The 25,807-nt window shown below is 37.6% G+C and overlaps 1 protein-coding gene across 1 annotated transcript; it reads right to left on the bottom strand.

The window, feature by feature from the left end:
• Positions 1-297: 297 nt before the first annotated feature.
• IL7R (interleukin 7 receptor) lies at positions 298-25,573 on the bottom strand. Its single transcript, XM_032851312.1, has 8 exons — positions 25,386-25,573; positions 21,328-21,466; positions 9,934-10,091; positions 6,575-6,732; positions 4,238-4,400; positions 3,227-3,320; positions 2,238-2,313; positions 298-1,838 (listed from the first exon to the last, which is right to left on the bottom strand). The coding sequence occupies exons 1-8, from the start codon at positions 25,465-25,467 to the stop codon at positions 1,335-1,337; spliced, it is 1,374 nt and encodes a 457-aa protein (XP_032707203.1). The 5' UTR covers positions 25,468-25,573; the 3' UTR covers positions 298-1,334.
• Positions 25,574-25,807: the final 234 nt, after the last annotated feature.

Genomic DNA, 25,807 nt, shown 5'->3' with positions numbered 1-25,807 from the left:
GATTCTTCAGGTGCCCAGGGGCTGGGGGCCTGTGGGAGAGACCTCCCCTGCACTCCCCTGGGTTGCGATTACTTAGCTGTCTTAACCCGGTTTGAGATAATAACCAGAAATTCATCTAGACCAAGAAAGGCAAGGGGACACATGTCAAATCTTCTTTATCTTCAAGACCAGGGCCAAGTCAGCTCACTCACTGTGTATGTTTACAGTTCTCCTTGAAGCTTGTGGCAGCATCTAAGGCCGTAAAACTCAGGACAGTCTGTAGATGCGTTTGGGTTGGGGCAGTCTCTACACACATAGAAAGGTTATTCTTGGTTTATTGCTCAAATGCACCTGTATCCAGAGCTGGTAACAGATTCTTCTGTTGTCAATGGATGCAGCTGGGTGGTGGTAGCAAGAGAATCATGTGTTTGATAACTAATAGTAGAAATTTTGGGCTTCTCCTTTTTCAGAAAAACAAAGTCAAGTGGCATTTGTGGCTTTTTCTTGCCTTATTTGGTTTTCATAGACGTGGCTAGCCATGGTAGTTCACATACTACATCACCCTTTCTTTCTCTTAGCCTTTTTTTTTTTTTTTTTTTTGGTGGCCTTGTCCCCATGTGTCTGGGAAACTCCTGGCTTATGCTGCTTGTCCTGGAATGAGTATTTATAACTTCCCCTTTCACTTTCAAAATGACCCAATTTGGACAATAAATTATATAGTAATCCTGTTCCATATTATTGAAGTCTGGCACTTGTAAATGGAACGACCCCTAATCAAGGAGAAGGTACATGGCTTGAGGGGCGGTGGGCACGGTTAGATGCCAACCATCAGACCCTATGCTGAGGGGGAACAAAATGGACAAGTTACTTAAGGCCTCCAAGCCTCAGTTGCATTATCCATTAGAAAAGAGAATAATAATAATAATAACAATAAAAATTGAGCCAGTGCCCGGGATTACCATGAGGATGCAGGGAGACAAGATGTGTAGAGCACAGGACACACAGTGAGTCCTAGTAATGGAAGATATCATCCATGTTCTCCTTTCCCTCTGTCTGCCCTTGCCTTCTTCCTGCCGTACACCCCCCTTTCCCCTCTCCTCTACCCTTTCTTTCATTCTTTCCTGCTTCTTTTTCTTTCTGAAATAATGGAATAATTTGTGTTGCCTGCAGCAGAGTGCTCCTGCCTCAAACCAAATGATCTTGGAGTGGGGAAGAGTGGCCCAAGCTATGTTTCTGAATCCTGTAGATTATACAGAGGGCTGGCATTAATTTTGTCTTCTTTGTCCTAGGAGGGAAAGTAAGTAGGAGTTCAGTCATCTTGGTCTTCATGGTTCCAGTCCTGCATTTCTGACAATTCACTGGTTTTGGTAGAAGCTGGACATGGTGACATATGCTTCTTCCTGACTTGATCCCAAGGAAGTGAGCCCAGGCTGTCCCCGGACAGCTGGGTTCAGTGTCAGGATTCCTGGCTGGAAAGGAAATGGAGTGGGCATGGTGCTATTTGTAGTTCCAGACCCAAGCAGCAGGCCCTGGTACATATGAGGCCCATTCTTGCCACCTTCCCTGTAGTCTGGGGACCTGGAAGAAGGTTGCACAAGAGCCTCACACATACTGATGCTTCCAGCCAGGCTTCCGAAGGGTGAATCTCCTCTGAAGGTTTTTGGGGTGATGACTGCATGCTCTGATGGCCAGGTGGGGCCCTGCATACCCCCTCGAAGCCTTTGCTTTTCAGTCTCATCGAGTTGTGGAGAAGAAGTGTCTTGCAGAAAGCTCTCTGCTTCATCTCTAGCTTGAATGCCATCCACCTTATGAATCTGGCAGTCCAGGAAGCTTTCAGGGTTGAAACTCACATTCAAATTCTGCACCAAAAAAGAGAGAAGGCATGGAGAGTGCTCCAAAGGGACACACAAGCAAAGGTTCAGTTCATGGAAGGATGTAAAGAACTTTCTGACAGGGGTCTACCAGAGAATGTTAGAGAACTACCCACACGTTCTAGTTGACTCTGCCTCTGGAAACGCTCTGACACATCAAGGTCTAAAGGGACTGGCTATGTCCTCCACCATGGGAGACTTCTGAGACTATTATCTCATTTTAGTTTCCTACCTCTAGGGTGGTACAGCCAGGATCTCATGAAGGACCCTAGTCATGGGATGCACAAAAGACCAAAACTTGTTGTTCAACTATTCTCTATCCTGCAATATCATTCTTGGGTACTGGGATGCCTCTAACATTGTGGTAGAAGCGCCAGAAGCCCTCACCTTTTTGGGTTTCTTGCAAAGTTGTTCCAGAGTCTTCTTATGATCGGGGAGGCTGGGCCACACAATGGGTTTAATTCTGAAATGAAAGAACATTGAGAGAGAGGAAATGAATGGTGTGGGAGCATGCACAGTAGGTCTTTCCATTCATTCTGAACCAGAAATCAGAAGAGCGGATTTCTAGTCTTGGCTCTGCTACAACTAGGTGGGTGAGATTGCATAAGTGACTTGTTTTCCTGGACCTCAGTGTCCTGTCAATTCACAGAGGGGTCATTGTCAGTCATCTCTGTGAACACCGTGGGGAGAGAGCCCTGGGAAAGAGGAACAGTGAAGTTTGGCAATGGTGTAGCTATGAAGCCAACATTCACACTGTTCATCTACTCCTAATACAGGTGTCATCATCTTATTCCTCCTCTCTACTGGCAGTGACTCCTCTGCTCTTGTTCTGGTGGAGATGAGGAATATTTTCTAAGTCACCCAGGGAAATTGCTCTAAGTTGTTCTTTTTCAAGTTGGAGTCTTATGAGAATACATGGCTCTGTGCTGTGGGTAGCTTTCTAGAACATTAATAACTTGAAGGTATGTGCCAAAAACATCATTTTTATAATGAAGCCAACATGGCTCTGTCATGGGGTAGAATGCAAAGTCATATGACTTTATGACCCATAAAGTCATGTGCTGAAATTCAAGCTTTCAAATACATTCTTCATTTTCCCTGGGTACCCCAAGCCACCCAGACATTTTGGAGGCATACTTTCTATTCTGTTAGGAGAAAAAGTTTGGGAGGAGGGTTTGCCCTATGTCAAATTTACATATTTTCATCCCTTATGAAATTAACAGTTGAAATTCACCAGTGCCCCCGGCTGGGGAGGAATATGGGCACTGTAATTCCAGAAATGCCTTATTCCCCTTTGTAGTTTTTTCATCAATAAATAGGGTTAGAGCTCCAACTGTCTGGGACCCCATGTAACCATCCTCTTTATTAAAGTTCACCTTTTTTTCCATAATGCACAGGCCAAGATGACCATCAGAGCCACAAAGAAGAAACTCAGAATGCTAATAGTTAGTAAAACAGGATCCATCCTCCCTGGAATGCAAGGATAGATCTTGGTTAGCAATCATTAACCACGTAGTAGGGGAAGCTTTCAGGGTGCTTTGAATTTATTTAGTAACTTAGGCCCATCTGTTATTTCTTCAAAGTTACTTTTCAGTGAAAAGGATGATGTACTAGATTTATAAACTAAGAGTTTTGGTTTCAGTAAGTGGCACTGAACTGGGTGACCAGGTCTAGAACATCTATCACTTGAAATATAAAAGTGACAGGCATTAAGCTGCCAGAACTCTCTCCCAACTCCCACCACCAAGAGAAGGAAGCCCTGTAGGAGAATGATGAGGTGGATTCTCTATCCTGAAGACTTGGCAAATTCCAGTCTGAGAATGGGAGTCTGGGATGGCAGAACAGTTCCCCTCATACCTCAAAGATAAGATATGTGTGCAGTGTTTTTGTTCCTCAGGGGCTTGCCTGAGCCATGTTCTTTGTTTTTTCTGGCCATTCTTGCTTCCTAGACCATGTGGGTATCTTTGCTATTCTGAAAAAGGCATGGAAGAGCAGCATTTGGTTGCCCGTCTTCCATCACCACAGGTGTTCCCTAGAGGCACTTTACAGAGACCAGCCATTGGAATTCCAGTCTAAATTGGTAAAGTGGAGGTAGTAGATGGGCATTTTCTTCAGAATTAGCATCTCCCAAGAGCATCTAGGTCAGTAGAGTCATTGATGATACCAGTAGAGTCATTTGATCAACAACTAAGGACCTTGCACCCACCACTTCCTTGTTCTTCATCAAAGGGGCAAAGATGGCAGGTCATTCTATAAAACTGTAAGAATGCCCTCAGGGGAGTCCTAACTTGTGGGTTCATTTAGCCTCTCTGGCTCTCACTCCTGCTCACACACTTTGACATGCAAAGCCCTATGAAGGGCACAAAGATTCTGCAGTCATTTCCCACCTGTGATCTCTGGTGTTCTGAAGTGGAAGGTTGGACTCCATTCACTCCAGAAGCCTTGAAAATAGTTGGCATTAGGGATGGACCGGACTTTAATCTCATACATTGCATCAGGTTGTAGTTTTCTCTGTAGGAGTGTCAGCTTTGTACTGGATATGTTCACATGCTAAAGAACAAAGTACGCCATTACATGTCTAGGATTGAAAAAGAAGTGCTACCCAGATCCCCCGAATCATTTCAAGTTGAGTGTCTTCAGTCACATGGATACTCTCATTAGGAAAAGAAGCTATGACATGGGGAGGACCATGTGTGAGCTCCTAAATGATGCTACCAGGGGCCAAGGAGGGCAACAGTACCATAAGTCTTTGTTCAGGTGAGCTGGGCTCTCCACTCCAGGAGGATATAAATCACTCCCAGTCTCCCACCTTCCTTTCTATACTTTAATTTCTTTTTTCCCCTTTTCCCCCATTTCACATTCCAAAAGGAAATAAAAGGGAGTGGTAAGGTTAGTGAGCAGGAATAATTTCTCTCTAGAAAATATACCACTCTATATTGTAAATAGCAATATAGAGACAATAGTATCTTCAAAAATGTGCATTACCCTTAAGGAAAAAAAAATCTTTCAATTTGATCAATAAAAAGTTAATATTCCATTGTTAATTACACTTATACTTATTCAATTATTAGTTTTCATGTATTTATTGAATTTACATATTTCTAATTTATGAGACATTTCCAAGTTTCTTGCTAATTTTTCTATTCTACATTTGTCCTTTTCTTAATGATTTATAAGACCTCTTTATATAGGAAAGATATTAACCATCTGTCAGTTGTATATGTGGCAATTTAATCCTAATTTCTAATTTCTAATTTGCCTAATGACTTTGATTATTTTATGTGCTGACATTTATAAGCCTTTATTTTTATGTAGTCACGTGTATCAATCTTTTGCCTTTTTTTACTGCTTTTATGCTTAGAATATTCTTCTTCACCTCAAGATTATATAAACATTTACCTATATTTTCCCTACCTTGTTTATAGTTTCACTTTTATATAATTTCCTTACGTCATCTTTTTATTTTATTTATTTTTATATGGAGCAAGTTAAACATTTAACTTGGGTTTTTTGGCAAGTAGCAAACTGACTGTCCTACTCTCATTTATTCAAGATCCTTCCTTTCTTCACTATAGTTGTTTTTCCACTGGTGCATTTTCAGATGAAGGTTCAAGAGGGCAGGATCAAGGTAGCCTAGTTTGTGGGATGGATGGGTAGAAAGAAAGAGAAGGCTGTTTAGGGCAGACATTACATTTAATATAAGTACTGTAGAGCAATATGTTGTGGAAAAAGAAGGCTAATCCTGGCCCGAAAAAAGGGAAGAGTATGGGTAAGTAGACACTCTTCACCTTGAGAAGGAGAAGCCATCATTTGGTTTTTGTCCATGTGGTACAAAAAAGACAGAAGTTAAGCCAGTAGGCTAAGAGAAACCTGAAAATCTGGGACACTCTACTTTTCTCCCGTCTTTTCCTCAAGACAAATTTCAGGGATAGCTAGACCATTCCAACAACAGTAACTCATAGAGTCTAAGTAATCCTTCAAATTATGATACAAATGAATCTTGTTACTAAGCAGATGAAGAACTCTGGCTTTTAAAAAAATGAAAAATATCCCACTTGCTTCCTTACTTCAGGCTGATTCCACAACTCCTGTGACCCAGACTGTGGCTATGACTTGGTCATGATTTTTGTCTGATTTACCTGTGAGAGTTGTGTACTTTTGAGACCCCCAAATAAAGAGGATCAATTATGTCTTAATCTGTATTGTTAATTCAACAGCCTAATTTAGAAACTTTAATAAAAGAAAAAATAGAGCAAGAAAAAAAAAATAGAGCTAGAATGGGATGGCCCTGAGAAGACCTAGGTTTTGTGGAAACTGAAGCTTCTTTCAGGAAAAGGTACATTTTGTTTTTTAAGGATTTTATGTATTTATTTGACAGAGAGCGATACAGCGAGAGAGGGAACACAGGGAAGGGGAGTAGGAGAGGGAGAAGCAGATTTCCCGCCCAGCAGGGAGCCCGACCTGAGCTGAAGGCAGATGGTTAATAACTGAGCCATGCAGACTCCCCAAGAAAAGGTATATTTTGACCACAAAATTGCTAGGGGCCCTCTCCAGGTAAATTCACCTCTGGGACAATGAAATTTATAACATTAAGAGGTTTTTATTTTAGAGTTTCATGTAAGTGTTTTAAATTTTGTGTATTTTATGTAAATTTACTTATGAAGTATATTTATATATACATCTTTATGAATGTTGTAATGGATAAATGTGGGTAATCTACATACCATCCAGTCATTTTCATTTTTTTCCTGGCGATAGGCCACTTCATGCATTAATTCTTTCACATACTTCTTCTGTGAATGAGATGTGTTAAATGTCACCAGAAAGTCATTTGCTCCCTCGCGATAGATGACTCTTATGTCAAAAGGAGCCTCAGGTTTAACTGGAAAGGAAAAAGAAAGGAGGTCAATCTATAGGGCAGTCAAGAAAATAATTTTACTTTTTAAAATTCATCTACTCTGAAAATCACATTCTTTTTCTGAGTCAGTAACTGGGCAACTGTTGAGAAAACCGTTTCTTCTTCTTCCTGATTCACAGCCTGACTACACTTTTCAGCCTCCCCAGCAGCTGGGTGTGGTCTTGTGAGCAATGTGGGTGGAAGTGATGTGCACCATCTCCCATCCTGGCCCAGGAACCTTACATGTATGGCCCTATGCTTATTCCCTTTTTAACACTTGGAGACATATGTTGAAGACAATGGAACCACAGAATGAAGGAACTCTGAATATTGCTTGGAGGAGCACCAACCACAGATTGGAAATACCTATTTTGGTTCTTATGTGAGCAAATAATAAACTTTTGGTGTTTGGGATGTTGTATGTTTTAGGGCTTATTTGTTATAGCAGCTAGTGCCAATTCTTCACTAAAACATATTCTCTTTGCCTTTTGAATACTAGAGAACTTGCTAATAACTAGCCCCCAAATAGGAGTATTTGAACTTTGAGTCCTCGTTATTCCAATAAAATCAGATTGTAAGCTGGGAGACTTGCACATCTCAGCTATAAGAATTTGAGGGTCTGCCTACTGGCCCTAAGCTCATAACTTCCAGTGTGACTTCAGTCTAGTTTGTATTGGCTCTAAATTCTTCTCTGGTCTCTTCCTTCTGCCTGCTTGCCATGCAAAGTTCCTCTTAGGATCATATGCACCATATATGAAATGCTATTGAGGGAGATAGGTTTTACTCTAGGCAAAATGATCCCAGAGAAATGTACTAAATTCCTTAAAAAGCATGCGTGTCACGTGGCCTCTCCTCTATTGTCCAGGGGCTTTCCTGTCTTGGGTTCTTAGCTACTCTATCGCCAAAGCCTGGGATGTTAGTTGTCTAAAGATGGGACAGCCACTTTTTTGCATGGCTGATCTCAGACAGAGATGGGGAGCACATAGGCTAAAATCTAAGCTAAACCTATTGTTAATGAGAGAGTATGTGTTCATCAAACTCTTATACTCAGTAGACTGATCTGGAGTCTAAGCTACCTGATTTGGGCTTTAAGACCGACTTGCTGACCAAGTAAAGTGAACTCATGTGGTGGAATTTGGCTCACTTACTGTAGTCACTTGCTCATAGTGGTAACCACCTAAGATTTTCCTGCATCGCCCCAGAGATCCTGAAAAAGAGGAAGTGTCTCCTTTGCCCTTCGATGTCTTGTCAAAGAGGAAGTTTATTCTTTTTTACTCTTAGATGCACTATAGAAAGGGAAGGTGCCCAGGGGGAACAAGGGGAAAGGCAGGTGGGTATAAAGAAACAGACCAACAGAGAATATTGTCAACATTTTCACGTGCCAAGTCAGTTCCTACTCTTCATTCAAGAGAATAATTAAGATTCACCTTCTCAGTGAAACCTCTGACACTGAATTCCTTGCCTCATTCCCATCTCCCAAGGACTCCCAATAAGGGAAGAACAGACTTATATTGATTATACACCTACTAAGCACCAAGTGCTTTAGTTACACAAGCTTCCACCAACAATCCCTTATTACCACTATACTGATGAGGAAACTGAGTCTCAGAGAGATTAAGTAAGTTCAGGCTTCTATAAAATGGTTTGCTAGTATTTAAAGCCAATTCTGTCTGATTCTGAGGCTTGATCTTCTCTAGCTTTTGTTTCTGTGCTCCATTATCTCATACTGGCTTGCCAGGTGTCCTCCAAATAAGTCTGTCTCTGGTCCAAAGGGTGCCTTTGAGCATATTAGAAAAAGTAGCTCATTTCTCAAGCAATATTTTTATAAGTTAATTTATTCTGGAAACAATCTGAACAATAACAGATTTACCCCACCAAGACTAATGGGAATGGAGGAAGTTACCCCTCTAGCCTTATCAGAGGGCCCAAACCTAAAGAAGGGGAAGTATGTGAGGGCCAGGTGGTTGCAGGGGAACTCTGGTCAAGGGCTCAATCAGGGACTTCCAGTTTAAATTCAATTCAGTGACAGTTCTGCCAATGAAATATAACTTTAAGAACCAGAAGAAGGTACTACTGAGTAATATGCCTCCACTATCTCTCATCCTGGTTGCTTAAGGGTGCTTTCTAAAACCCCAAGAGGTTCCTAACTCCCACTTCGCAGGGGCACATGCTACCAGATGTAAGCACTACTGCTTTTTTCCCTTGGTCCCTCAGATGTGGTTTTTTAGATTTGTTTCTGCTGGGGTATAGAAATTGGGCCTCTGAGAGAACTGGGTATGATTTGGGGATTCAGATGGACAGGGTGCCACCTGGAGTCTATAAAATGCCAGGAGTCTGTCAGAAGACTGAGAATCTTTGCCCTTTCTACCTGCTCTCAGAGAAGTGAGAGATACATATTTGCAATTATGTGTGTGTGTGTGTGTGTGTGTGTGTATCTATCTATCTATCTATCTATCTATCTATCTATCTATCTATTTGCAATTCCAGTGATGAACCTGTAGATATTATGCTCTTGCACAGTGCACAAACTGACCATCCATCCATGACAGCCTAGTCTACAAATGACAAAACTCAACTTTCTTGTGTCCCATACTCATAATTACCTTGTTGTTATTATCTCCTTAGCTTTCACATAGGTTGTGGCCTATGTTGCTGTGTGGCCAACATGCACAACCCTCTGCCTAATGTGTCTTTTTCACTATCTCTGCCTTTTTTCTGGGTAATTTTTTACAGATAGAACTTCTGCTTTTACTCTATATTTTACCAGTTTAGTGAGGCAAAGCTGAGATAGATTTAAAGTTTCTCACCTCCTTGTTGTCTCTAATGAATACTGCTCTCTTACCTTTAATTTTCTTTTTGGGCGCCAAAGAAGGGGTCAAAAATAGGGAGAGAAAGTGAACCATAGTATTAAAAGCCAGCAAAAGAATGCACCTCTTTAATCACTTTGTCCAGTTTCCTCCTTGTGTATATTGTTTTATCTAATCTCCATAGGTAGAATAAATATGAGTAATTATTATTCCATTGCACTGATGCACTGTAATAGGTTTAGACATTCTCCTACACCAAAGTCATCTGAGGTTTTGAAAATAACTTTATTTTTTTCCCATTACTTACAGATTACGACACTGAATCAGTGATTTCACATATCCCTAAATGGCAACCATACCCCTATATACAACTTCTTACCTATTTTGACTATGTTCAATTTCTTGGAAGTTATGTTCTTTCCTCCAAGTTTCACATGTATTAGGCTGTCTCCAATGAGTAAGAATTTCTTTGTCTTAATGAAATACATCTCATGCAGTTTATCAAAAGTCAGGCATTTTACATTCAAAAGGGCTCCACTGTAGAAACAAAAAGTGAATCTATCTTAAATCAAGTCAGAGTCTCTGTATACAATAGAGTAGCATTACATGGATATTTCAGTTGTGTGACTTCAACTTTGTCCATAGGTATGTAGATGCATAGATGCTTATGATAGAGAGAGAGAGAGAGAAATAAATAATGTGGCATCTTGCTATTGTCATACCTAGTGATATACTGAATCTGAAACAGTCAAAGCATGTTCATGAAAAAGATGGAAAATTCCTATTTTTAAACAATCAATCATTGAAAAACAAATACTTGTTTAGGTGAGAAGGTAATTGCTCTTTTTGATATCCTGCAGAAATAAATTGACAAAATAAAACCTGTAAAGAAACATTGTCCCCAGAAAACTTAAAGGAAATGATACAATAGTCCAAAGAATTGTATACATAAAACCATACATACTTAATGGGCAATTTAGGGGTTTTCAAAGGTAATTTTGACTGTGCTCCACTTTTACCTAATCAACAGACTTTAAAATCAACCCTTCTTCCCATGTTCCCTAGCTTAACACACAGTAGCCATGCTCTAGGAATTGAACTCTGTCACTTCCTCTTCCCAATTTAGATCAGATTTTCAGGAAACTGAGGAAGAGAGATTGTTGCCTACTGTACAACTAACATCAAAATCTCCACATTGAGGCACTGGGGTGCTCAATCAGTTAAGTGTCTGCCTTTGGCTTAGGTTATGATCCTGGGGTCCTGGGATTGAGCCCTGCGTTGGGCTCCCTGTTCAGCCTGGAATCTGCTTTTTCCTCTCCCTCTGCTCCTCCCCCAACTCATGCACACGTGCGTGCGTGCACGCACACACACACACACACTCTCTCTCTCTCTCAAATAAATAAATATACATATATATATAGTTAAAGATTTTATTTGTTTATTTGACAGAGATCACAAGTAGACAGAGAGACAGACAGAGAGAGGAGGAAGCAGGCTCCCCGATGAGCAGAGAGCTAGATGCGGGGCTTGATCCAGGACTCTGGGATGATGACCTGAGCCGAAGGCAGAGGCTTTAACCCACTGAGCCACCCAGGCACCCTAATAAAATATATTTTTTAAAAAGTGCCACATTGTACTTTTTAAATAAAAAGTATTAAGTTTGAGTTCCAGTAATAGCAGAACAACTCATGTCATACTAGCCCTCTAATATGTAACTATGATAAACCTTAGACAAGCTATTTTTTGGGAAATCCTATTTAAAAGCTTTAGAGAGTAACCAAAAGTATGCAGACATGAGAAGGAAATTAATCCTTTAAAAAGAGGTGGATGGTATCCTTGTTTCTACTTTTTTTTTAATTTGTTTGATGGCAATCCTCAGATCACACTGTGATAGACATCTAGAATATAATGGAAAGCCACAATTTTGTTTTCTTGAGAAGTTAGAGGACTTGTCTGCATGGCTGGATATTTTTAATGGGGTTGTATGACACCAGATATGCATATAAACCTTGCTCATATCAGTACATGTCCCTTTAATTGTCAAGTGTGGGAGAGACTCTAAGAAAAACATGGGTTAGCAATAGCTAGATGGCTCTAGAAAGTACTGAAATGAGATTTTAGGAGCTGTCTCAAAATAAAAGAGAATTTGAAGATTAATCTAGTCCTGTTAACCTACTAACAGAGGTAAAACTAACATTCAGCAGCGGAATTTAACAGAATCCAGAAAACCTGTTACCAATGTCTTTCATACATTCAAAAGCTACTAAAATTGATGAAAAAAAGAAAAATGAGACCCATAGTCAAGACAAAAAGCAGTCAATGTAAAGCAGTCACTCTAAAGTGACCAGATGTTAGAATTAGCAGAAAAGGACTTTAAAGCGGCTTTTGTAAATATGTTCAAGGGCTAAACAAAGAATATGGCCATAATGATTGAATAGATGTGTAATGTTAATGGAGCCGTGGAAATTGTAAAAGACAACCAGATGAAAATACTGTAATGAACAAGTAAATCCAAAATTTGTAAAAACGCACTGAGGGTATTAGATGGGCTTAACAACAGATTGAAGATGGCAGAGGAAAGGGTCAGTGAACTTGAAGATAGAGCAATGACAAGTTTTCAGTCTGAAGTAACAGAAATGGTCAGTGACCTATAGGATGATATCAAGGGATAAATAAATATGTAGTTAGAATTCCAGAACAAGAAAAGATACTAGGATGGAAAAAAAACATAAAAAATAATGGCTGCAAATTTCCCAAATGTAACAAAAATGTCTATTTTTAGGTTTAAGAAACTCAGCAAATCCAAGCAAGATCAATCCAAAAGAAACCACCCCTAGGCACATCACAGTCGAATGGCTGAAAAACAAAGGCAAATAGAAAATTTTGAAAGTATCTAGAGAAAAATATCACTTCTGATCAAAAACTATGGGAACTGAAGACCCTGGAATAATACCTTTAAAGCTCTGGAAGAGAGAAAAAAAAATATGTCCATCTTGAAATCTCACATGCACAAAATATTCTTCAATAATTAAGGTCAAGTAAAGATATTTCCAGATAAATAAAAATTGAGATAATTTGTTTTAACTTCTTTAGACCAGAGGGCATTGATACCATAAGAGATTGCAGATCTATAGGAGACAAAGAGGTGTACCAGAAAGGCTATACTTTGGTAAATATAAAAGACAATATATATTTCTTTCTTTTAAATTATTTAAAGCTAAATGATTGCTTAAAACAAATATTATAACATTATTGTGACATTTATAATGTATGGTAGATGTAAAAATATATAACAATAGTGCATAAGATAGGATGTGATAATTGGAAGTATATTGATGTATCATTATAAGTTTCTTAGATTTCATATATGAAATAGTACAATATTAACTCTAAGTAAACTATGATAAGGTTGAATATTGTTAACTATTAGAGCAATTACTAAGAAAAAGAGATTGCCCAAAAGTACAAATAAGGAAGAAATTGAGTATCTCAATAGCTCTATTTCTTTCAGAGGAATTACATTTATTATCAACAAACTTCCATAATAAGAAAACTCTATGCCAGATACTTCTATGTTGGTGACTTCTAGCAAATATTTAAGAAACATGCTAAGAAAAGCATGGGTTAGCAATAGCTAGATGGCTCTAAAAAGAACAGAACTGAAAACTGAGAACTGTGCCAATTCTACAGAAATTACTCTGGAAAATAGAGTAGAAACAGACTCTATCCAACTTATTTTATGAAGTTAGCTCAACTCTTGTACCAAAAGCTGGCAAAAATATCACAGAAAAGAAATTTACAGATAAATGTCCCCCTAGAATGTATATCTAAATTTCCTCAAGAAAATATTAACACATTGATGTTACTACTATGAGAAAGTAGGTCACATCCCAGGAAATCCAGGCAGGTTCAGCAATCAAATATGAATCATACAATTCACCATATTACCAGAACAAAAGTCATACATAATCTGATTATCTTAAGTAATGCAGATAGACATTTGACAAAATTCAACATCCACCTATAATAAAAACTCTCAGCAATTAATAGAAGAACATTACCTCAACCAGATAAAGGAAATTTACAGAGTCTAGAGTTACTATCATATTTAATGGTGAAATTGTGAACATTTCTCCCGTTGATAAGGACAAAACCGGAATAACCACTTTCACCACTTTTATTTATTAGAGTACTAGAGGTTCTAGCCAGGGCGTAAGGCAAGAAGAAAAAGTAAACAAGAAGACACCCAGTTTGAAAAGGAAGAAAAAACCTTTCTTTGCAGACAGCATTATATAGATTCTCCAACACAATTACAGGAACTAGTAGGGTGAATTCTTCAGGGTCAGAATATAAAAGACAATTATATTTCTATAAGCTAGTATCAAACAATTAGAAAATAAATTTTAAAAACAACAACTCCACTTATGATAACAATAAACATAAAATGCTTAGAGATAAAATTAATAAAGGATGTTCAAGACCTTTGCAATGGACATTATAAAACATTCCTCAGAGCTATTAAAGGAGATCTAAATAAATGGAGTGGCATATTCGTGGATTAGCAAATTTAGTAGTGAGAAGATAGCAAATTCCCCCAATGTAACATATATAATATTAATCAAAATCTCAGCAGGATTTAAAAGAAAAAAAAAACAAGCTGATTTTAAAATTTATGTGGAGATATAAAGAGCTCAGAATACTCAAAACAACATTGAAAAAGTGGAGCAAATATGGAAGATTCAGAGTAGATGATTTCAAATTTACTATAAAACTATCATAATCAGGCCATTTTAGACCTGGCATAAGACTAGATAAATTGGGGCACATGGATAGCTCAGTCTTTTCAGTGTCTGCCTTTGGCTCTGGTCATGATCCCAGGGTCCTGAGATCAAGCCCCGTACTGGGTTCCCTGCTCAGTTGGAAGTCTGTCTCTCTCCCTCTTCACCTACCCCCTGCTCATGTGCACACTCTATCTGTCTCTCTCAAAGATAAATAAATAAAATGTTAAAAAAAAGAATCAATAAGTTGATCAACAGAAAGTGTAGAGTTCAGAAATAGACTTGCACATAGAAGTTTAATTGATTTTCAATACAAGTGCCTTATCAATTTAATGGGAAATAGAAAATCTTTTCAACAGACTGTCCTGAAACAACTGAATAAATATATGGAAGACATGAACCCTAATCTCATGAAAAATTAATTGGATATGAATTATAGACCTCAATTTAAAGTTCAAACTATAAACTATCTAGGAGAAAACATAAGAAAATATCTTTCTGACTTTGAGAGTGAACAAAAATAGTATTGACACACACAAAAATTAAACATAAAAGAGAAAAAAAAGACATATTGGACTTTCATAAAAATGAAAGCTTCTTCCTCATTGAAATACACCATTAAGAAAATGAAATGACAAGTTACACACTGGCAGAAAATAGTTGTAATCCATATATCTGACAAAGGAATTATATCCAGAACATAAAAGAATTCATACCCATCAACAATAAAAGGATAAATAACTCAGTAAAAAAGACAAATGGCTTTAACAGACACCTGCCACAAGAAGACATACAAATGGCCAGCAACTACTCAGAAAGATGGTCAAAATTGTTATTTAAGAAAGGTAAAGAAAAATCACAAGATACTGTTTTCAAAGCCACATGTTGGAGACGATGTGTAGCTCTCACACTTTCTTGGTTGATGAGTAGAATGGTATAACCACTTTGGAAAACTGCTGGACAGTTTCCTACAAAGTTAAACACACACCTACCCTATGATTCAGTGATTCCACTATGGTTTTTACCACAGAGAAATGAAAGTGTGCATTAACAAATACATCTGTCAAATAATTTAGTAGCAGCTTAAAAAAATAATAGTCTCAAATTTGAAAAATCTCCAGTGTCCATCAAGAGGAGAAAGGATTCAAAGCTTGTGATGTATTCATGCAGTGGAATTAATAGCAGTTGAAAAGATGAGCTCTGATACATACATCAACATGGGTAATTCTTGAAAACATTTTGTTGTGTGAGAGCATTCATATGGAAAAGAGTAAACAGTGTGTCATTCCATTTATAAGAACTATTGGAAACTGTCAAAACCAGGGGGTGATAGATTGCTCACATGGGATGAACGGCTGAAAGGGGACAGGAGGCATCCTTCTAGGGTGAAAGAAATATGCCATATTAAAGAAGTAAGCAAAATATGTATTCTCATTGTAAAAATAATTAAACAATGGAGAATAAAAATAAAAGTACTCATTTCTCTTCCTTCCTCAACCCTCAATTTAATGTCCTTCTCCTGTGAAAAACATGGTTACCAATTTTTTTTCTGCATGCACTTTTAGCCAAATAGCCCTGAATAGAGGTATAGCTGGCTCAAATTTGAAGTGGGGATAGTGGCAGAAAAATAAAGGCTTTGTACAGATTTGCTTACAGGGAAAGAATTCTTCTAAATAAGTTATTTTTTAAAAAGATCATAGGGAATATCTTCTAAAAAGGTCCTTTACTATCTAGAATCCAGAATGTGTTAGTTTTCTTTGGGAAATTGGATGTGGGTGTACTTATCTCAGCATGTGCTCAAGTGAGCCCTCTCTGGGATTGTTCCTGGACTCTGAGCAGAAAGAACATGTTTGTGGCTTGAGATGAGGTGGGCATTGCGTTAAAATCTGAGAAGGATGCCTCAGCTTTAGGGGCAGAGTCTCCCAGCTCTGGGTTGCTGTGATCTTTGAGTGACTGGTTATGCTTCTGCATTCAGACAAAGATAGAGATGGTTGAAGAAATTTTAAGTTTATTAATTGGCTAAATATACTTACTACTTGTGGCATCTTCCTTAAAATTGTCCCACTCCCAATTATAGTTTTTTTGTTGTTATATCTTAAGGTATGCAATTGTTTTGGCTTTAAGTGTGTGTGTGTGTGTGTTGGACTTTCTAGAGAGCGTATCCTTCCTTCATTGAGGTTTTTCCCCTTGGAGTAGAGTAAATACCAAGAGCAAATTTTTAAGTTAGGCCAGATGGATACCAGGGGAGAAACTTGGGGCAAGTGTCACATGGAAAGTTCTGAAGATGGCAATACATCATAATTAGATGAATAAGGATAGAAGGGGAGAATTGGAGTAGTATTGCATTTCTGAATTTAGGTAAGACATGATGTGGAGAAATTAGAAAGATAATAGCTTTTAGTTCAGTCATCGAGTTTAGAATATATTTGTAAGTAAAACATGGTAGAATATTCAATTATAAATCCTTAACAAGAAGCAAGTTCTTGGTATTGTTGGAAGTTTAAGAAGAACCTAAAATGGTATTCTTGGTTCATTCCCACCTTTTGGAGAATGAGATTAATAAGCAATGAAATAGAAAGGATCACCATACGGTTGGCTTGTGAGCCTTGGCATCCTTTTAGGTGTCTGAATTCCAGGATCCACTCTATATGGAGAAGAAGCCATGCCAGGAGCTAAGAAAACCCAGTGGCCTACAGTGGACAACCTCACTTTGTGCCAGTGGCCCTGGCCTCAGGTAATTAGAGGAAACTTAGTGTCTTCCCCATGATTAGTTAAACTCATGTCAATCCAATTGAATTTAAATTAAGTTAACTAGGTTAAAACAATTTACTTTGTTGCTAAGTATTTATTGCTAAGATTAGACATATTCTAGAACTACACTGTTCAACACAATAGCCACTACTTGGTATGTGGTTATTGAACATTGGAAATATGGCTAGTCTAAACTGTGATGTGCTCTATGAAATATACAACAGATTTTGAAGATTTAGCACACAAAAAAGAGTGTAAAATAACTCATTAATATTTTTATATTGATTGCATATTGAAATGATAATATATTGGATATATTAACTTAAATAAAATATATTATTAAATTAAATATATTATTATATTAAATATGTTAATTTAAATTAATTTCACCTATTTATTTTTCTTTTTTTTTAAATGTGGCTACTAGAAAATTTAGAATTACATATATGGCTCAGATGTTTGTGGATTGCACTGTATTTCTGTCAGATAGAGCCATTTTAGGGTATTTTGGGGGGAGAAAAAAAGGATTATAATTATCCAATGTTAAAATTAAACACAGAAACCAAACTTGCATATTCTCTGGGCAGACAAAATAAGTTAGTCATGTAAGCAAATGTTTTAGCTTACTTCATAAGACAAGCAAGATTAACTTAACCTGGGTGACTTCTTGCTTATGCTTCTGACAATCACAAGCAAAACTTAAATCGTTTGCCAAAATTGATAGGAGGTAACCACTAACCAATTTCCATTCAGTTAAGAAAATTCTAACATTTTAGCCAATCACTGTAAAGAATAAACCTTCATCGCATTTACACTATATAAGTTGTTTTATAACAATATATCTCTAAGCCTCATTCCATATTTTAGTTTAAGTGCTCCTGGTTTGCAAACTTTTTGGTACATGCACAATAAACTTTCAGAAATTACTACTTCAGTGATTTGCTGGCTTTACTTCTGTTTTTTGTTTGTTTTATTTGTTTGTTTGTTTTGTTGTTGTTGTTGTTGATGTACTTTTGACCTCAGGCTAACAAATTTGGGCCTGTCGGACCTTCCAAGGGGACCTCAACCTTAAGCCTCTCACAAAAACCCTCTGTTTCTGAAAACTGGGAGAGACCGTTGGGAAAACCATAGTGCCTGCCTCTCTACCCTGTCTCTAGCTTCCTAAATTTCCTGCAATCATGTCTGGTTTATCTGGATAAATGCATTTCTCCTGGGGGGGCAGGCAGGTATCTCCATGGAAATATTAAAAAGAGAAGCAAAAGCAAACTATAGCTTTTATTCTTCATTTGGCCTTGAAAGACAGAATCAATCTCAAAAATATCGAACAACTTTGAAAGTTAGTATGGTTTACTGAAGAAGGAATAAATTAATTACCTGACAGATATTGCTAGGTAATTCTAGAGGTAGATTTGGCAGGGTGCCTGTGTCACAGGTGGTAAATGATGAAACCAAGAGTGACATATGTGAAGTGATATCTGTAGGTGGCAACTGGGAGTGAATGTGTTACCCCCAAGAATGTGGGAATAAAGGAAATCAGTTGCCTTCTGAAAGCTGACTGTAGAACTTACACAGCTAAAAAACAGGGTTCCCAATTCAAGTGCCTATGGTATCTATAAGAGTGGGCCTAACTTCTGGATTGAGATTTAAATGTCTACCCACAGAAGCAGCTGGAATTCTACTTCGTACTTGTGCTGTATGGGCCCACTATTATCAAACCTGATTTTTAAAGAGAAAAACTAGATGATTAAGTGTTGGCAGCTAATCCTAAAAAAATTTAATAAGTACTTTAAAGTCTGAACCAAATAACCTTCATCTTAAAATGAACAAACTCCTTTGTTTTACTTTGTATTTACTGAACAAACTTTTGATCACATTTTTAATGAAAATCAGTCTACACTGAGAATTAAGTGCCATTTACAGGTACTGACCATATGCCAAAAACCCCAATGCAAGGTAGTTGTTCTGATCAGAGAGCTTAAGTAACTCCTTGGTCACAGAGCTCCCTGAGGGTTGCTATTGGGATTCTAACCTAGGTGACTGTTTTTGGTGCCTCTGTTTTGTCATTCTAGGTATCTGCAAACTGGTTAATGTTTTGGTGAATGAAAAATTTTCAGATCACCCAGTAAGAGTGGATTTATATTGATATACACCCTACTGGCCTGCTCTGTTTCTCTTCTTCCCCAAGACCAAGTCTCATAGGTCCTGAGTCCAGTATGAATATCTGGGTATCTATAATAATTGTTATCTACCACTGTGAAATCATCAGTTGGCATGCCGGTAATCTAATCCTATGATTTTGGCTAATCCAAGTACATTCCTGAGAGGCAGATCCTCTCACTGAACACTAAGTAATTTAGTTTCTAACACTGGGAGATTGGTGGCCAGATCAGACAGGTGGTAAACTCACCTAGGAAAATGTCCCTAGTAAACTGGGAAATAATACCTGGTTTTTATCAACAATCTGAACTGTGTAGAGACCTCATCAGAAAGCACATTTTTGAGTCATTTCCAATTTCTTCTTTATTAACATGTTAAAGGAATGAAAAGTTCCCATAAATCTAGTTTCACTGGAAAAGCAACCTAGCCTATCCAGCGAATATAGCACACCAGGGGACTTTGATTTGAGAAACAATGTCCTTGCTGGGCCTAGGAATTACATGAAAATCCCTGTCAACAGATACCTTTATAAAAACAGCTGCTTTCTAGGAGCACCTTATCCTCCTCATATTTGTTTCACACTGCAAAACATGTCTTAAGACAATCCCTTTCCAACTGAAATATCTAAATCCAATTGAAAACCCCCAATAGAAGCTGCTGACAGATGACAATATGACAGGAAAAAAAAATCAAGAAATTTGAAAAAGGGAGTGGGCAAGTTTGTTCAAGGGAGCAAGGAAGTGGTGTGAGGAAAAGTGGCCAGAAAGGCCATCTCAGCCTCCCAAACTATACTAGCAGGACAATCCACCAAAGAGCTGAGTGGAAAACCCAAAATCAAACCTCTGTTGAGGGAGTTTTGTCCATAAAAATGAATAGATGGTTTCAATGAGTTGTTTGGCTGTGTTGGTATAGTCTAGTTGCAGTAGAAATTCTGGACATTGAAGGTTGCTGTTCTTCTGACGATTTATTTCTGGAAAGTGTGTTAGAGAAGTGAATGTACAGAGGCAGAGTGAGAACGCACTATGGAATTCAAGTCCAAGACCATCCTTCTCCAATGACTCCATCAGGAAGCAGTGCATGAGCACATGCAGGAAAGCTCCTGTAATTTAATGTAATACATGTGATTTAGAGCTTGTCTAGACTTTGTATTAGAGGGGCTTGGCTGAAGGTCTACTGAGTTTAAGAAGCCCTCTTTTCCGACTGGTGGATCTTGACTTACTTTTTTTTCTAAGAAACTAATTAGGTCATCTGATATGAATTTGGAGATAACCCTAAGTTAGAATTTCACATTGGAGTATTTTTTTCAAGTCATCAGAGAGAGTAACCCTCAGCAGCAAAAGATGGTTTGTGGAGGGAGAAGAAAGCTCCCTGAGCTCTTCACCAAACTTTCAAACCAGAGAGAGACTTTCTCTTTTCCCTTGCCTTTTCTCTGAGACCTCATGAAACCAAGAGCTGGGTTATTCCTGTGGATTTTTGGAAAATTGATACTGAGGGTATCATGCAAAGTGAAACTATGTCAAGAGAGTAAAAGTTAGGTCTGTACTCAGATTTTGTTATTTTAATGCCCTTTTCCCATTACTTATTATATACTGGATGTGTCTTCTAATTAAATTATTAAAGTATTAAATTATTTAATCATCCAAACCTCCTTATGAGTTAGTATATTTCATCTAACAGGTGAAGAAACTGAGGCATAGATGAGTTACATAACTTGCTTTAGGTTAAAAAGCAAAGTCCATGAAGTATTGGGATCAGAAACCAGTTAACTGTGCTCCAGAGTACAACAAAGCACTAGACTGTCTCATGTTGAGACAAAGAAATCTGGGGGAGGAGTGTCCTAGGAAGGCAAGATTTAAACTCTGCCACGAAGTCAGGATTGTGAGGTCATCCTGTCAGCTTGCTGTAACATCAAGGCTGGGCAGATGAACCTGTGAGAGCATCTCTGCTGGAGTCTTTTGGTGAAGAACAGGGGAGTTTCAGGAAGTTTTTGGAATCTATTTGACTTCAGTACTTGAGAATTAGGTCCCATCCTCCCTCCCTTGCTAAGTAACACATGAAAGGAGAGGCAGGATTTCTAGGCACCTCACCATATTTCAAGTTCCAGATTGGTGATATTGACGTCGGGGTCATCAAAAGCACAGGTCAGCAAGTGCTGGGTTCCATCCACTTCCAACTGACTGTAGCAAGAGAATGAATAGTCATCCAGTTCGGCATCTTCAAACTCTCCTGGGGAAGAACAAATCTGCAACTGTTAATGAAGCAAATGAGTGCCTCCTTTTGAAATCTGGAGTGACATTAAAGAAATGGTAGCCTTTTGGGGCAGACACGAAAGAATGATTATAAGTTTATTTAAAGAAGAAAAGACCAAGGGAAAAGACAGAAAAACCAGTACCAATACCCAAACCGAAAAGAGCCCAAATCCATACCAAATTCATCTCTAGTGAGCACAGATTTTTCTAACAGGGAACAAAATCATCATAATTACTAAATAACCTCCAAATATTTCTAAATATTTCTGCTATTGAGTTAGTGCACCAGAGATCTAGAATAAAAAAATATACTAAGTATACTCTTTCTTTAGAATAAAATACTAAATATACTCTTTCTTTTTTTATACTGTTAATTTCTTCTGTTAAATGGTACATTTCGAATATGAGATACTTTATCTCCATTATTCAAATGTTAACTAATCTAGCCCTTGACTTTATCACTAATCTTCACTTATTTACTCCCAAGTATTTCTTTTTTGAATGAAGGAAAATGAGAACCATCTTACAGTCAGAAGTTTACTTTTTAAGGGATAGCTTTTCCTTGCCTAAATAGGCATCCCAACCAAAAGTGTAATTGATTATCTCCATTGTATGAATATTTATTTAAAGCAATTTGTCTTAAGCTACTAAGGCAAATGTGGTTAATAAAAATTAGATCTGCCAGGACTCAGAGTAGTAGACCTTTGCATGAGTCCTATAGGTACTGCTCCTATAGGTATATGGATCCTTCCTCTATAGATATTATATCTTAAAGACATCAGAATTCTGGAAGTATGGAGGGAACCAGAATTTTTTTCAGCCACTTTTGGGCAGTACAATCTGTCACAGATAGTACTAAATTTCTTAGACTGGGTTGAGGACCCTAAGATTAAACAGACATTTTGTATATATATATTTCACAGTATTTAATAAAAAAATTGTCAGCAAATACACTTGGACTGGGACCTGAAAAATATCCAGCGTAACTGAAGCCATTCTCAGAATGGTCAAATGTGAGCCTGTGATGGCTTCTAGGTCCATCAATACGAGAAATTACTTTGACCCATCAACAACAGAAATTAGAATCTCTTAGGGTTTTAAATAGGATATAGAATGTACTAAAATTAAACCCCAGTTGAGTGTATTGAATGCAATGAAATATAGAAATAGCATCTTCTTTATTTCAATAACTAACTAGGTCTGTGAGAAAATTAGTAAAGCTGGTTGTGAGTGGACCAACTAGCTGAGTGACAGGTTGGTTCAGTTAAAGCCACAAATCTTGAAAAGCTAGATCTATATAAGAGCTGTTGGCACTTCTCTTTCTGACCATTCCTAGAACTCACTAGGCCCACAATTCTGCCACTAGCAAAGACTTCTTATGTAATTTCAGCAAGGTATAGCCTTCTTCCTGATGACAGTTTTAAATAATGAAGGGGAAACCCATCATTTAGGGCTCACATTTTAAAACATGTTCATTCCTAATCTTATAGGACTAAGCTCTTGTCTCCTAAGAACTGGCTGTTTTCTCAGTGGAATGGTTCTAGGTGGCTTTAGCCTGCCTTTACTCAGCAGTCCTCACTCTGTCTTGACGTTTTCTCTTCTATAAATCTTCCACCAATCCTATACAACAGAACCTACATTACTGTTTGGATTCAGGCTTCTGTGGATCAGCTTTGTCTCCAAAATTCTTTGAGATCAGTATAAGCCAGAGAGAGAACACAGTCTAGCAGATGCTGAGCACCAGTAGAACAAAGCACTCCTACCTACCTTAGCCATCCTGTCTGGTGGAGAGAGTCTGATGTACATTTTCATACAATATACAAAGCACTGGTCATACAATTAAAGTGACTATGTTTTGAGAAGCAGTTCATTGGCTCTTTAGCCAATAAAGTTGCTTTGTAACCAAGAAAATTTCCCCTCAACAACTTGCAAAATTGCAAGACATTTTACAAAGAGAATATTATACTTGATCTAAGCTGAAAAATCTTTAGGTAAAGGTTGTATACATAGTGGTTAAGGCCTCTGGCACCACAGCTGGACAGATATGGATTTAAATTCTTATTATTCTACTTTTTAGCTGTGGTCCTTGTCAGGTTACTCAACCTCTTTATGTCTCATTGTTTCAATATGGAAATTCACATTATTTTGAAGAATGATTGAACAAAATATATGCAAAGACTTAGCTTAAAACACAGTAAGCACCCAATAAGGGTTAGCTATGACTATCATCTTTTTGTTGTTGTTGTTTTTGAGAAATAATAAACAAAAAGGTAAAATAAGAATTCTAATTCTGAAATATATGTGAAAAATTTGGGGGCTCCTTTGAAAAAGAATTTTATGTCAAAAGTATTATTACTATGGCTTTGAAATTACATAGAACTTTTAAACAGTGAGTTAACATATCCTTCTTTAAATGCTCACTATCTAAGCATATTTTTCTATAAAAATTTAATTATTTGAATATGTATTATAGACAAGGCCATGTGGTTTAGAAATCTTTCTATTGAAAGAAATTAGTTAATTAAAAGCATAAATGGCTTGGATTTTTAAAAAATACCCCTTTCTTTTTTTGTTCATCCTTGTGGTGATCAAAGAATGAATCTTTCAACAAATAGCAGCTGATTATTATATAACCCAAACTGAAATGTGTTTTCAGATGATCAACGTGGATGAGTGGTTAGATCTCCTAAATCCATCTGAAATTTAAAAAGTTGAAGTGAAAACTCCGTTTTCAATTAGAATTCTTATTTCTTTGAAAAAAATAAAAGTATAGCCACCAGGAAGAAATAGAGGGAATAGATTATAATCTGAAGAGTAAGAATTAGGTGTTACTTGCCAACCACTTATCTGTGCAAACACTAGGCAACACTTTCAAATAATAATCATCCTCACAAAGAGATTCATACATGGTCATGCTGTGAAAAATGTCAGCCCTCTGATAATTCCCCTAGTGAAAATATTAGGAATTTCCACTCTTAGTAAATACATGACTTGACATATCTAAGCTGAATCATTAGGCTGATGTATTTGATAACCTTGGTAAGAAAATCCTTTTTAACTCTTAAAGTGATAGGACTTAATTATCAGGAACAAATGGGTGGTCCAAATTCCCAGTTGGCTCCTGTTGCAACTGTTTTGCCTTTGTCTACAGTCCTGTTGTAATTACAACCTGTTTACTAAGTAGGCTTAGCACTGGCTTCTAGGTGTTAAGTATTTCAAGAATCCCAAAGATCATTATAGGATGATAAATTTGCCAATATGTAGAAAATTAAATATATTTCAATGAGACAACTCATTCAGATCTTTCTCTGCTCAGTTATTCACTAAGAATCTCACATAAGTCTATCAAAACTAAAGTATTTTGAAGAAATTTTCAAATACTCAATTCAAATACTGAATGTGTACATGTTCTAGACACTCTTTTAGGTGCTAGAGATATGGCATTGGTGAATGCAGACAAAGCTGTTGTTTCTAGAAATTATTTTATCACGAGACTCATGCTTTTGGAACCTCCTGAAAAGCTAAGCACAAGAAATCTAGCTTGATTTTTTAACAAGGTAAAACTTCTTTGGAGATTCTCCAATAAGCACAACCATTGTGTCTGTATGGGTATTCTTTTTGTAAGAGCAGAGGCATTGACCAACAATTAAGATCCACATTTAGAGAGTCAAATGCATTCTTTTCTGACAATTCTAAGACTTTATAAACCACCCACAGTATTGTCCCTAAGACCTCCCATCCTGGTGGTTAGAACTTATAAAATGACTGATTATGTGGTAAGGTCTCCAACTTCTTTCCAACCCAGTGTCCAGATCAGGTCTGTTAGGGATCTGAGTAACCTGAAGCATATGCTAGAGATAATCTGAAATCCTAAAGAAAAGTTAGAAATGACTCACCATTCTGTGCATAGCCACTTTCTCCAGAAACGGCTTGAAGTAAATAGAAAACCATACCAAAAGCTGTACCCAGAATCATCATTCTGAGAGAGAGAAAGAAAGGAGAGAGGAGGTGTGTGAGCCTATGTGTAGGAATGAATGAGAGAGAGCAGCAGTGAGAGAGAGACAGAGACAAATCTACAGCTTTGGCACTTTATACTTACTTAACCACACACAGGGGGAAGTATAAACACAGCAAAAAAGAAGGCAAGTGCCAGAAACAGGAAGTCTGAGTAAAAGTATTGCTGTTGTAAGCGGAGGTAGCGGAAATGAAGGGATAGAGCCTTTGAATTATTGTACCTCTTTGACATTCCTGTCAGCCCCCAAATTTATTCAGCTTATTCCAGAGTAAGATAACACATTCAAATCTAGCCTCAAACTAC

The sequence above is a fragment of the Lontra canadensis genome, unplaced genomic scaffold, assembly GCF_010015895.1.
Source record: "Lontra canadensis isolate GAN:19392208 unplaced genomic scaffold, GSC_riverotter_1.0 scaffold5, whole genome shotgun sequence".
Taxonomy (NCBI): Eukaryota; Metazoa; Chordata; class Mammalia; order Carnivora; family Mustelidae; genus Lontra; species Lontra canadensis.
Note: the sequence above shows the minus strand (reverse complement) of the source record. Positions and strands in the feature narration are given on the sequence as shown.